Genomic DNA, 13,517 nt, shown 5'->3' on the forward strand with positions numbered 1-13,517 from the left:
TTTTCGAGAAGGCTACAAAAGAAAGTGATTCAGCAGTCGAAGCTAGCTACGCCATTTGTGAGCTGATTGCCAAGGCAGGCAAGCCATTCACAGAAGGTGAATTTATCAAAAAGTGCATATTACAGGCTGCACATATTGTCTGTCCAGAAAAGAAAAGTCAGTTCAACAACATCAGCCTTTCTGCCAACACCATGGTATCGCGCATTTCTGACCTGTGAAGTGACATTTATGATCAACTGTATGGGAAAGCGCAATGTTTCAGTGTATATTTAGTGGCTCTTGATGAGACCACAGACATCACAGACACTGCCCAGCTCGCAATATATGTCCGTGGTGTTGATGACAATTTTGAAGTGTTGGAGGAGTTCCTCACAATAATTCCAATGCATGGCCAGACCACCGCTAAGGAATTATTTCACAAGCTGTGTGATGCCATTCAGAATGCCGGTTTGCTATGGAAGAGCTTTGTTGGAATAACAACTGATGGAGCTCCATCAATGATTGGGAGGAAGAATGGACTGGTAGCACTTGTTAAAAACAAAACTGGAAGAGGAGCGTGTGGAGTCGGCCATAGCTCTGCACTGCATTATTCATCAGCAGGCCCTTTGCAGCAGATGCCTGAAGTTTGACAATGTGATGTCTGTCGTTGTGAAATGCATCAACCAAATCAGATCCAGGGGCTTAAAGCATAGAAGGTTTCGTGCTTTTTTGGAGGAAATGGAGTCTGAACATGGGGATGTGCTCTACTTCACTGAGGTACGTTGGCTCAGCAGGTGAAATGTGTTGAAGAGATTCTTTAAGTTGAGAGCAGAAGTAAAAGACTTCATAGAGATAGATGGGGTTGCTGTTCCTGTGCTAAGTGATCCCAAATGCCTCATGGACTTAGCTTTTCTTGTTGATATCACACATGAGCTTAATGTACCGAACAAGAAGCTACAAGGTCAGGGGCAACTTGTCAGTGCTGCCTATGACAACGTGAGAGCATTCTGCACTAAACTTTTGTTATGGAAAGCCCAGCTCTTTCAGACAAACCTTTTCCATTTCCCAGCATGCAAGGCTCTTGTGGATGCAGGCAGACCATTCAGTGGTGAGAAATATGTGGAGGCCATTTCCAAGCTGCAGGAGGAATTCGATCACAGATTTGCAGACTTCAAGACATACAAAGCCACATTTCAAATGTTTGCGGACCCCTTCTCATTTGATGTGCAAGATGCCCCTCCTGAGCTTCAAATGGAGCTCATTGACCTGCAGTGCAACTCTGCACTCAAAGCCAAGTTCAGGGAGGTGAGTGGAGAAGCAGACAAGCTTGGACATTTTTTGAGAGAGTTGACCCCCAGCTTCCCTGAACTTTCCCGAATCTTCAAGCGGACCATGTGCCTTTTTGGGAGCACATACTTGTGTGAGAAACTCTTCTCCACCTTGAACTTCATTCAATAAGTCCAAGTATAGGTCCAGACTTACTGATGAGCATCTTCAAGCTCTATTAAGGGTCTCCACTGCTTCCTCCCTCAAGCCAAATGTGACTCAGCTATGTGAGAAGAAGCGCTGCCAGGTCTCTAGCAGCAAGAAGTAAAGTTCAGAAAGTTAATATTTAAAGAGCTGTTAATACAGACATTTGAAACAAAATAAAAATAATTAGTTTTCTCTACTTACCCAGTCACTTTATAGCTACTGTATTCTCATTCTTATTTTTATTTTTTTATTACTTATTGATTGATTTTTTATTCATCTTTAAGTTAATTTATTTAATACATAATTTTTAAGTTAAAAAATGAAGATTTTTGATAACGTTGAAACAATTGGAACGTTGGAATGTTTTATCAGCGCTTTACTTGTGGAAATCCTGATGCGGCACAGCCTCACCCAGACTCTGCCTCTTGCGGCCCTCAGGTAAATTGAGTTTGAGACCCCTGGTGTAGGCCCTTCTATCTACCTAGAGAGCTACCGGTTATCGTTGTAATGGCTAGCTATATTCCACCGGATGCTGACGTTAGCACAGCACTTAACCTCTTGCTAATGGCTGTGAACAAACAGCAGCTTGACCACCGCGATGGAGTCTTTATTGTTGCTGGTGACTTCAACAAAGCGTGTTTAAAGTATGTTCTGCCTAAGTTTATTCAGTATGTGAAGTGTCACACCAGAGGAGACAAAACTGTAGACCAGGGTGGGCACATTTTTCGGCCACATTGACTTTAAAAATTTGACAGATGGGCTGGGTAAAGATAAAAATAAAATAAAATCAGACATTAGGCATTGTTGTCATCATTGACTTGAGAAAAAGCCTAATTGTCATCATACCCAGCTGCATATGACGAAATTGGCAGTGCTTCTCCACAAGTGCGCCCTCCCAGGCAAGGCCCAATAAATGACATTTCAGACTTGTTAGCACTCCACCACGATGGATACCCCGCATCACCCCCTGAGCGCAACCAAATCCGGGCGACTGAAAATTTGCCCTGCAGATGCCAACAAGAATAAAATGGATCACTTACCTCTCACTGTCTTCTCACTTACCTTCAGTAAACCAGTAGAAGGCAGATCCACACCCAACGTCCTTCATGTTACCTCACTCCGAATTTATTCCATAGAAGGGTTTTTGTGTTGGTGTGTTGTGCTACTGCAGGTTCAGAGTCCTGTTGGCTGTTGGAAAGAAGCTGTCCTTAAGCCTGTTTGTCTGTGCTTTGTGGGACCTGTAGCATCTGCCAGAGGGTAGCAATTGGAACAGGCCGTGGCCAGGATGGTAAAGGTCCCCAACAATGTTCCCAGCTCTGCTGAGATAACGAGGGCTGGCAATATCTTCCTGTGGTGGCAGAGAGCAGCCGACGGTCTTCTGGGCAGTGTAAATCACCCCCTGTGTGGCCTTTTTGTCTGCTGCCGTGCTTCTAGCGTACCACACTGTATTGCAGCTCTCCACAGTGGATCTGTAGAAGGTTGGCAGAAGCTTGGTGTCCAAGTTGTTCCTCCTCAGTACCCAGAAAAATTGGACTCTCTGGGCCTTCTTCACCATTGTCGTGGTGTTTGTAGACCAGGAGAGCTTATCCGTGACGTAGACTCCCAGGAATTTAAAGGACTGGACCCTGTCTACACATACTCCATTTATGAGGAGTGGGGCCAGATCTGTGCTGTGCTTGCAAAAAGTCCAGGATTATTTCTTTAGTTTTCGTGGTGTCCAGTGTGAGATTGTTCGCCGAGCACCAAAGAGACAGTTTGTTGACCTTACTCTGTAGGCCGAGTCATCCCCACCTGAGATGAGTCCGATCACAGTGGTGTCATCGGCAAATTTGATGATGGAGTTTGACTGGTGGGCTGGTGTACAGTCGTATGTGTACAGGGAGTAAAGAAGAGGACTCAGTACACAGTCTTCAGGTGAGCCCGTGCTCAGTGTAATGGAGGAATAGAGAAGTGTAACAGTTTGTGGTTGGTTGGTCAAGAAGTTCTTTATCCAGCAGCAGATTGAAGAGGATAGTCCAAGGTGGGAGAGTTTGTCCTTCAGAATGTCCGGCTTTATGGTGTTAAAGGCTGAGCTATAGTCAATGAAAAGCATCCTCACATGATTCCCTTGGTGCTCCAGGTGACTCAGTGCTGTGTGTAGAGAGCCACGGAGATAGCATCATCAGTGGACCTGTTTTCTCGATAAGCAAACTGGTGAGGGTCGACTGAGGGAGGGATTGTATTCCTGATGTGGCAGGCCACCGACTTTTCAAAGCACTTCATGATAACAGGCCTTTAATTGTTCAAGCTGTTAATGGATGGCTTTTTGGGGACCGGGATAATGGTGGCAGATTTCAGGCAGGCTGGAATGATGGATTGTTGCAGGGAACAATTTAAAATGTTCGTAAAGACTCCATCCAGCTGTTCAGCACAGGCTTTGAGTACCTTGCCAGGTATTCAGTCTGGTCCGGCAGCCTTCCAGGTGTTCACAGACTAGATTACCAGTCTCACTTCCAGTTCCCGAAACTCCAGTGTATTGCTGCTGGGTGGTGGTGGGAGTGTTGACACTGGGTCTGATTTGTCAGTCTCAAAGCAGGCAAAGAAATGGTTCAGTTCCTCTGCTAGTGATGCATCTGCAGTAACAGACAATATTGTTACTGTAGTTGGTAATATGTCGTATTCCCAGCCACATCTTCTTTGGGTTATTTTCTGTGAAGTGCTCCTCAATTTTCTTAGTAAAGTGTTCCCTCGCTACTTCGCGCTTCAGCTACCGCGGACTCAGAGCTTCGCAGATTTTTTTTCAGGAAAAATAAAAATAAAAAAATTAAAGATATTAAATTAAAATTATAAATTGCATCATTTTACAAGATGTGGAAACAAAATATTCAATTGGAATTAGTAATTGCATCATTTTACAAAATTTTCAAACACAAAGAATGCACATATGCGCAAAGCATCACGGGGCATCACAGGCATAAACGCAAGCTGATTGGCCAGCTGAATGCTCACTGAATACTCGACTCCCCATTGGCCCATTCACCACTTTTTTCAGTCCACGCTTATCTCGTGCTAGCATACAGCACGCTTCTCGTCAAGCTAAAGCTAAGCGTAAACGTTTTGTGAAGCCCTTACTTTGCATAATTTGCAGGGCCTCTTCAATGCTGCCAAAGACCTCCAAAATAAGCCCAAAGAAATGGACGATAACATGGTGAGAGCCGTCGAGTTCAGCAATCGCATCGATGACGTCATGGCTGTTTACAGGCGCATCTTCACCGACCAAAAAAAAACAACGTTCACAACTCCCCCATAACGGAAGATCCATCCGGACTGCTATGATGTTTTTGAATTTCTGAGTTTTCTGAATAAAAGTTTACATTTATTACATTTGCAGTGTTTTACTGTTTTTTACTGTATATATACTGTATTTGATTTGTTTGTATGCACCAACATAACACCTGCATCATGATGTGGAATAAAACACCTGAATGAACAGCATATTAGCCTGGTGGTGGTTGTGTGCACGTGTTATACGTTTCTTTAAGCATTTTTGAAGGGGCACCCCTAATTTGCGGAAATTGACTTATTGCGGGTGGTCCCGGTCCCCATTAACCGCGATAACCGAGGGAACATTTTATACATAAATGTATATGTATACTTGTGCGCTCACGTACGCACGTACGCACATACGCGCACACACGTACACACACACATGTATACGTATACATATATGTATATACCAGTGGTTGCATGTTCTCTAATTGCCGGCCGGGGCTGCGTGGGTTTTCTCTAGTTACTCTGGTTTCCTCCCGCATTCCAAAGACATTCATTGTAGGCTGATTGTACACTCTAGTTGCCCCTAGGTATGAGTGTGAGCGTGAATGGTTATTTGTTTACTCGTGCCCTCTGATTGGCTTGCCACCAGTTCAGGGTATCCCCCTCCTCCGACCCGAAGTCAGCTGGGATAGGCTCCAGCATCTCCTCGACCCTACTGAGGATAAAGCGGTTCAGGAAAGGAGATAAGAGGGGAGATGCTGCAATTGTTGGGAACTACCCAAGTTTGTGTAGTAATTTTGTGTTTAACCATCTTCATTTTCATATTTATTATTATATTATTTTGTACCCTTTGTTTTTTATTATGTCTGTGAATAATTATTAAGTGCCAACTTGTTTTTCTTGTACTTCCCAATCCCCTCCTATGACCTCCAACCCTAGGGAGTCTATCGACGGCATAAATCATGTGTACCACTCAATAATGTCCCGGCTCAACAAGGACCATGCTGAAATCCGTCTGGCAGCCTTCAATTTAGCAACTGAGATTTTCCCCAAATCACATCACTTCAGAACAGTCCTGCTGGACAACTTCCAGGTACCTTAATTTAAAGGTTGTTCTTGCCACTCCACTGAGAGAGAGAGAGAGAGAGAGAGAGAGAAAGAGAGAGAGAGAGAGAGAGAGAGAGAGAGAGAGAGAGAGAGAGAGAGAGAGAGAGAGAGAGAGCGAGGAAGAGAGAGACAGTGATAGCTGGTGGCGTGATTTTAACGGGTTATTAAATAATTGTCAAGTTATGAAACAAGTTCTCAAACCAATTAATTTTGTAAGTTAAGGTGCCACTGTAAATGTAAAGTTGTATCTCTACTTATGAATGCTTCAAAAACACTATTTTAAGGTTATGAAACACTTAGATATGTAAATTATTATTCCATGATACTATAATCTGTCCAAGAACAGAATATTAAGTGAGGCATCACATATACATATAACATGGAAATGCTGCAATGCTTGCCATAGACCAAGGGTTCTCAATACGTAGATCGCAATCTACCCCTGGATTGCCAAGGTACTACTGGTAATTTGCACGACAATGAGATTTGTCAGTCTGTTTGTTCTCTTAGCTTTTATGCAGGATACGTACGTGTTTTTTTTCTTGAATTTCATTCTAAGATGTCAATTTTAAATGTGTTCAACGTTTTATCTGTTTATCTTTTCTCTATTCTGAAATAAATGACTGCATCGGCCGCATTCACATGATGGCACGGTGACATTGCGTTGTGACATCGTCAACTTGCAGTTTCGTGCATGTCGTGTTTTTATGCGTATATAAGCCGTACCCTCGATTCAGTCATCATTTTTCTCTCCGACAAAAGAGGCTCATATGCGAGTAATATGGTAGGTAGATCGTGGCAGGTGGACTCCTTGAAAAGTAGATTTTGGAGCAAAGAGTTTGAACACCATTGGTGTACATCATGCCAATATTTGTATAATATATGTAATATAATATGAATATACTAAGCCAAACTCGCGTCCCGGCCCAGGCTTCTGCGACACGATAATCTTGGAGCAAAAAAGTCTGAATGCCCCTGACGTAGACAGATACTCAATCACTAGTTCACTGCTTTCAGCAACATGCACGCTACTCAGTCAATTGCACAACTATTTACACTCAGGGTGCCGCTGCGCACTCATCAGCCCTTGCACTACGAGGAGCATCCCTTGGCCACATGGCACCTTGTGAATGATTAGCGCAGTGATTCTTAACCTTGTTGGCGCTACCAAACCCCACCAGGTTCGAATGCGCCTTCACTGATTTCCAGCAGTTTCATATGCGCATTCACCAAACCCTAAAGTTTCTAATAAAATATGAGCCCAGCCACTTGAGACCGGTAGCATTAACCTCTCACCTGATCAAGGCAATGGAATCATCCTGAATCTCCTCAGCCCCCTGGTGAATCCAGAGCTTGACCTCTGCAGTTTGCCTATCGTGCAGGCATTGGTCTGGAAGATGCTACCACTTACCTGATGCACAGGTCTCCTTAACACCCGGAGAACATAGGAAGGACGGTGAGAATGTTTTTTTTTTACCTCTCCAGTGCATTCAATACCATTCAGCCAGTCCTACTGAGAGGGAAACTGGAAGAGGCTGGAGTTAATCACCACCTGGCCGCATGGATCAACTTTTTACTGACAGACCACAATATGTGAAACATGAGGACTGTATGTCTGATGTGTTACTTAGCAGCAAGTGGGTCTCAAAAGGCACGGTGCTCTCCCCACTTCTCTTCATCCTCTACACATCAGACTTCAAACACAATATAGAAAACTGCTACTTCCAGAAGTTCTCTGACGTCACCACTATTGTTGGAGTAATGGTCGGGAACGACCTGGAGTTCAAGCCTATGTTGACTGGTGTAGGTGAAACCACCTCTACATTAACACCAGTAAGACAAAGGAAATGGAGACCGATTTTCGGAGGAATCCTCAATGTACATGGACATGTAGAAGGGTTGTAAAACACGAAAATTATAAAAGTGTACAGAGCTACTGCCACTGTCTCCCGCGTGAACGGCGCCATCCTACGATCTCTCACTTCCTCCACAGTCCAAAGGACAGCCCAGAACAGAGTTGGCCCCCCTGACCAGCTTATTCATCCTGTTCCTGTCCCTCTCCGTGCTCCCCCATCCCCAACAGAGCACTGCATAAAACACTGTAGATGCCACCACAGTGTCGTAGAAAGTCCTCAGCAGTGTCCTGCACACTCCAAAGGACCATAGACTCCTCAGTAGGTAGAGTCGGGTGGCTCTGGCCCCTTTTAGACAGGGCATCTATGTTTGTGGACCAGTCTAGTTTTTTGTTGAGGTGAATACCCTTGTACTTAAAATTATACACGATTTCAATGTCTGTACCCTGGATGTTCACCTGAGTGGTCTGTTGAGGATTCCTCCGAAAGTCGATTACAATTTCCTTCGTCTTACTGGTGTTGATGTAGAGGTAGTTTTGCCCACACCAGTCAACAAAGGCTGTGATGACTCCCCTGTACTCCCGGTCGTTAACGTCCTTCACTCGTCCAACAATAGCGGTGTCGTCAGAGAACTGGAGTTGGCAGGTGTCTGTATTATGTTTGAAGTCTGATGTGTGGAGGGAAAAGAGGAGTGGGTAGAGCACTGTGCCTTGTGGGGCCCCCGTGCTGCAAGCTACCAGATCAGACGTACAGTCCTGGAGTCTCACATATTGTGGTCTGTCAGTGTAGAAGTCGATGATCCATGTGGCTCGGTGGTTCCTTACTCCAGCCTTTTCCAGTTTCCCTCTCAGTAGGACCGGCTGAATGGTGTTGAACAGACTGGAGAGGTAAAAAAACATAATGCTTCCCGTGTTCTCCAGGTGTGAAAGAGACCTGTGCATCTGGTAGGTGGTAGCATCTTCCACACCAATGCCTGGACGATAGGCAAACTGCAGAGGGTCCAGCTTTGCATTCATCAGGGGGCTGAGGTAATTGAGGATGATCCTCTCCAATGTCTTGATCAGGTGAGAGGTTAATGCTACCGGCCTGAAGTGGTTTGGCTCCCTGGGGTTTGCAGTCTTTGGAACTGGGACCACGCAGGAAGTTTTCCAGAAGGTGGGGACCTTCTGCAGACTGAGGCTGAGTGTTACGACTCCCCCTGATGGTAAGATATACCAGGGAGTCGCAACTACCACAGCAGAAGGATTCAGTCAATGATGAGTCAGACGAACACTGAAAGTAGCCTTCAGTGATAATTTGTTTACAACAAAGTCCACCGAAACCTGGACTACGGGATGACATAGGGGAGGCAAAAGATATTAAAGTGGCACCATCAAATAAACATGGCAAAACCACCCTCCCAGACAAGTGTTCAAACGAACACCCACAAAATACAGGAAATAAGGCCGAAGGGTACTACTGTCATAACTGATGTAATCAAAGTCTAGACAGGGGAATAAACTACGTGTATAAATGCAACAAACAATATGTATACCCCAGGGTGTCTAAACTTATCTCAAGTCCCCCTATGCAACCCAAAATCATTAACTTTGTCAACATAAATACTAAATATAACAAGGAGTAACATACTCACCATATCAGGTGAAGCTGGGGCAATCAAACTTTACTTAACACTAAACAATGTGCTTTCTAAAGAAAGAAAGGACTCCACTGCTTCAGCATTTACAATCACAGGCAGCCAAGGGAGTCAAGAATCAAGAATGAACTGACAAATAAAAGGGTTTAAATAAGGACAGGAAGTGAAACTTGATTGGAGGAGGGATGATGGGAGGTAGTGCCAGCTGTGTTGGCCTGGGCAGGGCTTTGTCACAGGGGGGGAGCCACAGCTCTATGTACCCGCAGATGAAATGAAACCACACACCCTACTACATAGTGTGTATCCAGGCTGACAGCCGTAACACTGAGGTTGGAAATATGCAGAATCTTTTTGCAAAGCTGATCCGCAGACTCTCTCAGTAGTCTGGAGCTCAGGCCGCCTGGACCGGTAGCCTTCCTCGCCTCGATCTTCTTTAGTTGTTTTATCGACTGACCGACAGTGATGCAGAGATTGGTGGAAGAGGCGGAGGAAGAGGAGGAGGAGAAGGGGGGAGGGGCAGGACTGAATCTGTTAAAGAACGGATTCAGTTCATTCGCCCACTCCCTGTGTCCAGACTCCGGGTCTCTCTCCCTGTTGCCTCCATGGCCCGGGATGGTCTTCAAGCTCCTCCAGACCTCTTTGGTGTTGCTTCTCTGGAGTTGATTCTCTAGCTTCCTCTTGTAGGTGGTCTTTCCCTTCCTTATCTCTCTCTTCAGCTCCTTCTGGACCATTTTCAGACTCTCCTTCTCCCCAGACCTAAAAGCCTTTTCTTCTTGTTCAGGAGGGCCCTTAGATCCCTGGTGACCCACAGCTTATTGTTGGAGTAATAGCGGACCTTCTTGGAGGGTACAATGTTCTCAACACAGAATTTGATATAATCTGTGATGCAGTGGGTCAAGCTGTCAATGTCTTCCCAATGTGAATTGCACAGCACTTCCCACTCAGTCGTCTCGAAACAGTCCCTCAGTACCATGCTGGTCTCCTTGGTCCATCTTTGTATGATCCTCGTGGTAGGTTTTATTTTCCTCTCCATAGGGATGTAGGTGGGGATCAGGTTGTGGTCTGAGCAGCCCAGTGGGGTCAGGGGGACTGAGCTGTATGCCTCCTTTGTGTTGGCAAACAGGGGGTCCAGAGTTTTTCGTTCCCTGGTGTGGCACTTCACATACTGAGTGAAGGTGGGTAGAGTAGAAGCCAAGGGAGCATGGTTAAAATCACCAGAGATAAGAAGGAGAGACTGGGGGTCTGACCTCTGTGGCCGGGACACAGTAGCCTGGAGCAGCTCATGAGCCACTGCCGCATCGGCTGGAGGAGGTATATATGAAGTTATTACGATAACGTGCGGGGATGTAAAACGACCTGATGCTAACAGCTACTAGCTCGATATCTCGAGTGCAAAGTTGCTCCCTCACAGTAGTATGCCCGGGACTGCACCATCTACTATTAATAAAAACAGCTAGTCCCCACCTTTCTTCCTACCGCTCTCCTCAGTATCTTGGTCCGCCCTTACCAGCTGAAAGCCATCCAAGGAGATGAGAGAGTCTGGTATTAGCTCATTCAGCCTGGTTTCTGTGAAGCACATAATTCTGGTTTTCCGATATTGTCGTTGTTGTTTGGTGCGCGCCATTAGCTCTTCCATCTCATTGGGGAGAGATCTTATGTTCCCCATAATAATCTGAATAACTATCATTATTACTACGACAGATGCAAGTTACCATATTTTCAAACTTATAAAAGCACGTGATAGTGCGCAGTCTCATTTGCAGGTATATTTTCAGTTTCTTTTGTCAATACATTGGGTCCTCAAAAGGCGTATGTTATGCTAGCCGCTAGCGTACTTATGTAATGCTATCTGCTAGCGTATGTTAGCTAGCGGGATCTTTAAAGACAGCACGAGCAAAACTAAGTTTGATAATGCTTTATTGAGGTAAAAGGTACACCCTGATATAAAAAGTTTGGCGTTCAACATTGCTTAGCTCCACTGTCAGTCAGAGTTGTGTATTCCGGGATCTTGATTCCAGCTTTGGAGAAAGCTCAAACAACATTGGTGGCTGACACTTGAGCCCAGTCATCCACAATGCATTGTATCTGGCGACATGAATCATATTTAGCGAACAGAAAAGGTGCACTGCTGATTGGGCGCATCGACCATTTTCGAGAAAATTTTAGACTTTTAAGTGCGTTCTATAGGTGTGAAAATATTGTATTTCTATCAGGTGGTGCATCATTGGTTTGATTGCTTTACTGCAGTTGTGGTTGCCTGGTTTCGATTTGTGCTTGTGTGGGTTGTGTCAGGAAGAGCAAAAGGCTAAAAATTCCACCAAATCTATTTATCAGTTTGACTGATTCGCTGTGGTGACACCTGAGGAAATAACTTGCTAAGTCAGATAATGTAAGGTATTTCCATGATCAATGTTTGTTTTTCCTTCAATGAAACAGGATCGAACACATTTGCCATGGATATGTATGCATTAATGTTCCCCATGAAAGTTTATTTCCCCTTCCAGATTGTTATCAACTTGCCTCAGTATTTTGTCGCAACACACAATTGAAGACGATCTCGATTCCTAACTCTTATTTGATGGCATCACTTCCCTTTTTGGCAGGAGTTCTTGGAGTTAACAGTGGAGATTAACTTCGAGCGGCCTCTCCCTCCACCTCTACCAGTATCCAGAAAGCTTCAGTCACTTGCTATCCAGACTATCCAGTCCTGGCATTCCTTTTATGGATCAGCATATAAGAGGTTGGAGCTGGGTTATCAGTTTCTTAAACAGTTTAAAAAGGTGAGCAGTTTGATGTACAGTGTCACTCAGTATTGAGTACCTTAAACATTTCCGGTACCACGCCAAATCAGGCAAATTCAAAAAATTGCCAAACGTGATATTTTTAAGTTTTAGCTTATCTAAAATCACTTTTTTTCCTCTTCTCACCATAACACCTTTCCAGTGAATTTGGCATACTATAACAACAAATGCATTGGAAAATTGATGAATTCCTTTTTTTTTACTATCACTGTGACCTTTGACCTTATTTAAAAAAATCAAGCCCCTTTTGTCCTGCATATATACAGTGGTACCTGTGTTTTTGTTTTTTAAAATTATTGAAAGGTGGGATGGATTTTAAATGTAAAAACCCTAATGTGTTACAAGGTCCCGATTACATCTGAAACCCTTTACAAATGATGAACAAATTATGTTTTAAAATGTGAAAAAATTCAAAAAAGTGAAAAATAGATGATAAAATTATTTGGTAGATTGGATTCGATTGGATAACTATTCATCCCGTATTCGGGAAATTTCATTGTCACAGTAGCAAAATATAAATATAACAATGGACTTCCTGGCCACAGCAGGAAGACAGACGCAAGACTTTGCACCTGGAAGAATGACACAAGACATTGGAGACTAGCACAATGAAACAAAGCCACGCGACGAGTGGGACCGAGTCGCAAAGGCAGCAGAACATCAAAGCAAAAAGCAAAAAGCATGAAGTACTAAGCAAAGCAAAGTATATGGGATCATTAAGAATGATTAAATGAAATCATTAGACAGAAAAGCAGCAAAAACACAAAACAAGCAAAAGCGGATGGAGCTACCGCTAACGGCTGCCACTTGAGCGGTGCCATCTTGGTTGCAGTAGCAAAAAATGGATACAGACTCAAGAAAATGACGTTGTAGAGTTGAACAAAACTGGAACCACACACAGGAAGTCTTCCACAAGATGGGGAACTTCTGCAAACTGTGATCGAGTTTGAAAATATGCCATTGGGTCCTTCATCCCCTAACCCCAAACTTGACATTGTTAATATTCATTCATTCATTTTCTCAACCTATTATCCTCACAGTGGTTGGGGGCCGTGCAGGGTGCTGGATTATATCCCAGCTAACTATGGGCGACAGGCGGGGGACCCTGAATTGGTGGCCAGCAAATCACAGGGCACAAGGAGACGGACAACCATTCGTGCCCACACTCATACCAGGAGGCAATTTAGTGTTAAATGCCATAGTTTCTACTATATATATTTTTTTTTTGTGCACTTGTACTTTTGCAGGTGGAGATTGAGGATGCTCAAGCCAGGGCAGAGGAAGAGCGGGTCAGGGAGGCAGAGAGCCAAAAAAACATGAAGAGAACACACAAAGAAAGACTGGAAGCGGTCATTAAAGACATGGAAGGTAAATAAAAATAACAGTACTGTAAAAGGGATACTGTGATCCTTCTTT

General features: G+C 44.2%; 1 protein-coding gene across 9 annotated transcripts in view; it reads left to right on the plus strand.

Annotated features, from left to right (window-relative positions):
• uvssa (UV-stimulated scaffold protein A) overlaps nt 1-13,517 on the plus strand; it is a 70,612-nt gene that overhangs the window by 4,724 nt on the left and 52,371 nt on the right. For all 9 annotated transcript variants that reach the window (XR_013328763.1, XR_013328764.1, XR_013328762.1 and 6 more), the window contains exons 3-5: nt 5,644-5,797; nt 11,904-12,080; nt 13,349-13,469. Coding sequence is in view for 6 of the 9 variants with exons in the window: in XM_077733311.1 (XP_077589437.1) it covers nt 5,644-5,797; nt 11,904-12,080; nt 13,349-13,469 (452 nt within the window). In the remaining 3 variants the exon portion in view is untranslated. The remainder of the gene's footprint in view (nt 1-5,643; nt 5,798-11,903; nt 12,081-13,348; nt 13,470-13,517) is intronic.

Source organism: Stigmatopora nigra, chromosome 14 (assembly GCF_051989575.1).
Source record: "Stigmatopora nigra isolate UIUO_SnigA chromosome 14, RoL_Snig_1.1, whole genome shotgun sequence".
Classification (NCBI taxonomy): Eukaryota; Metazoa; Chordata; class Actinopteri; order Syngnathiformes; family Syngnathidae; genus Stigmatopora; species Stigmatopora nigra.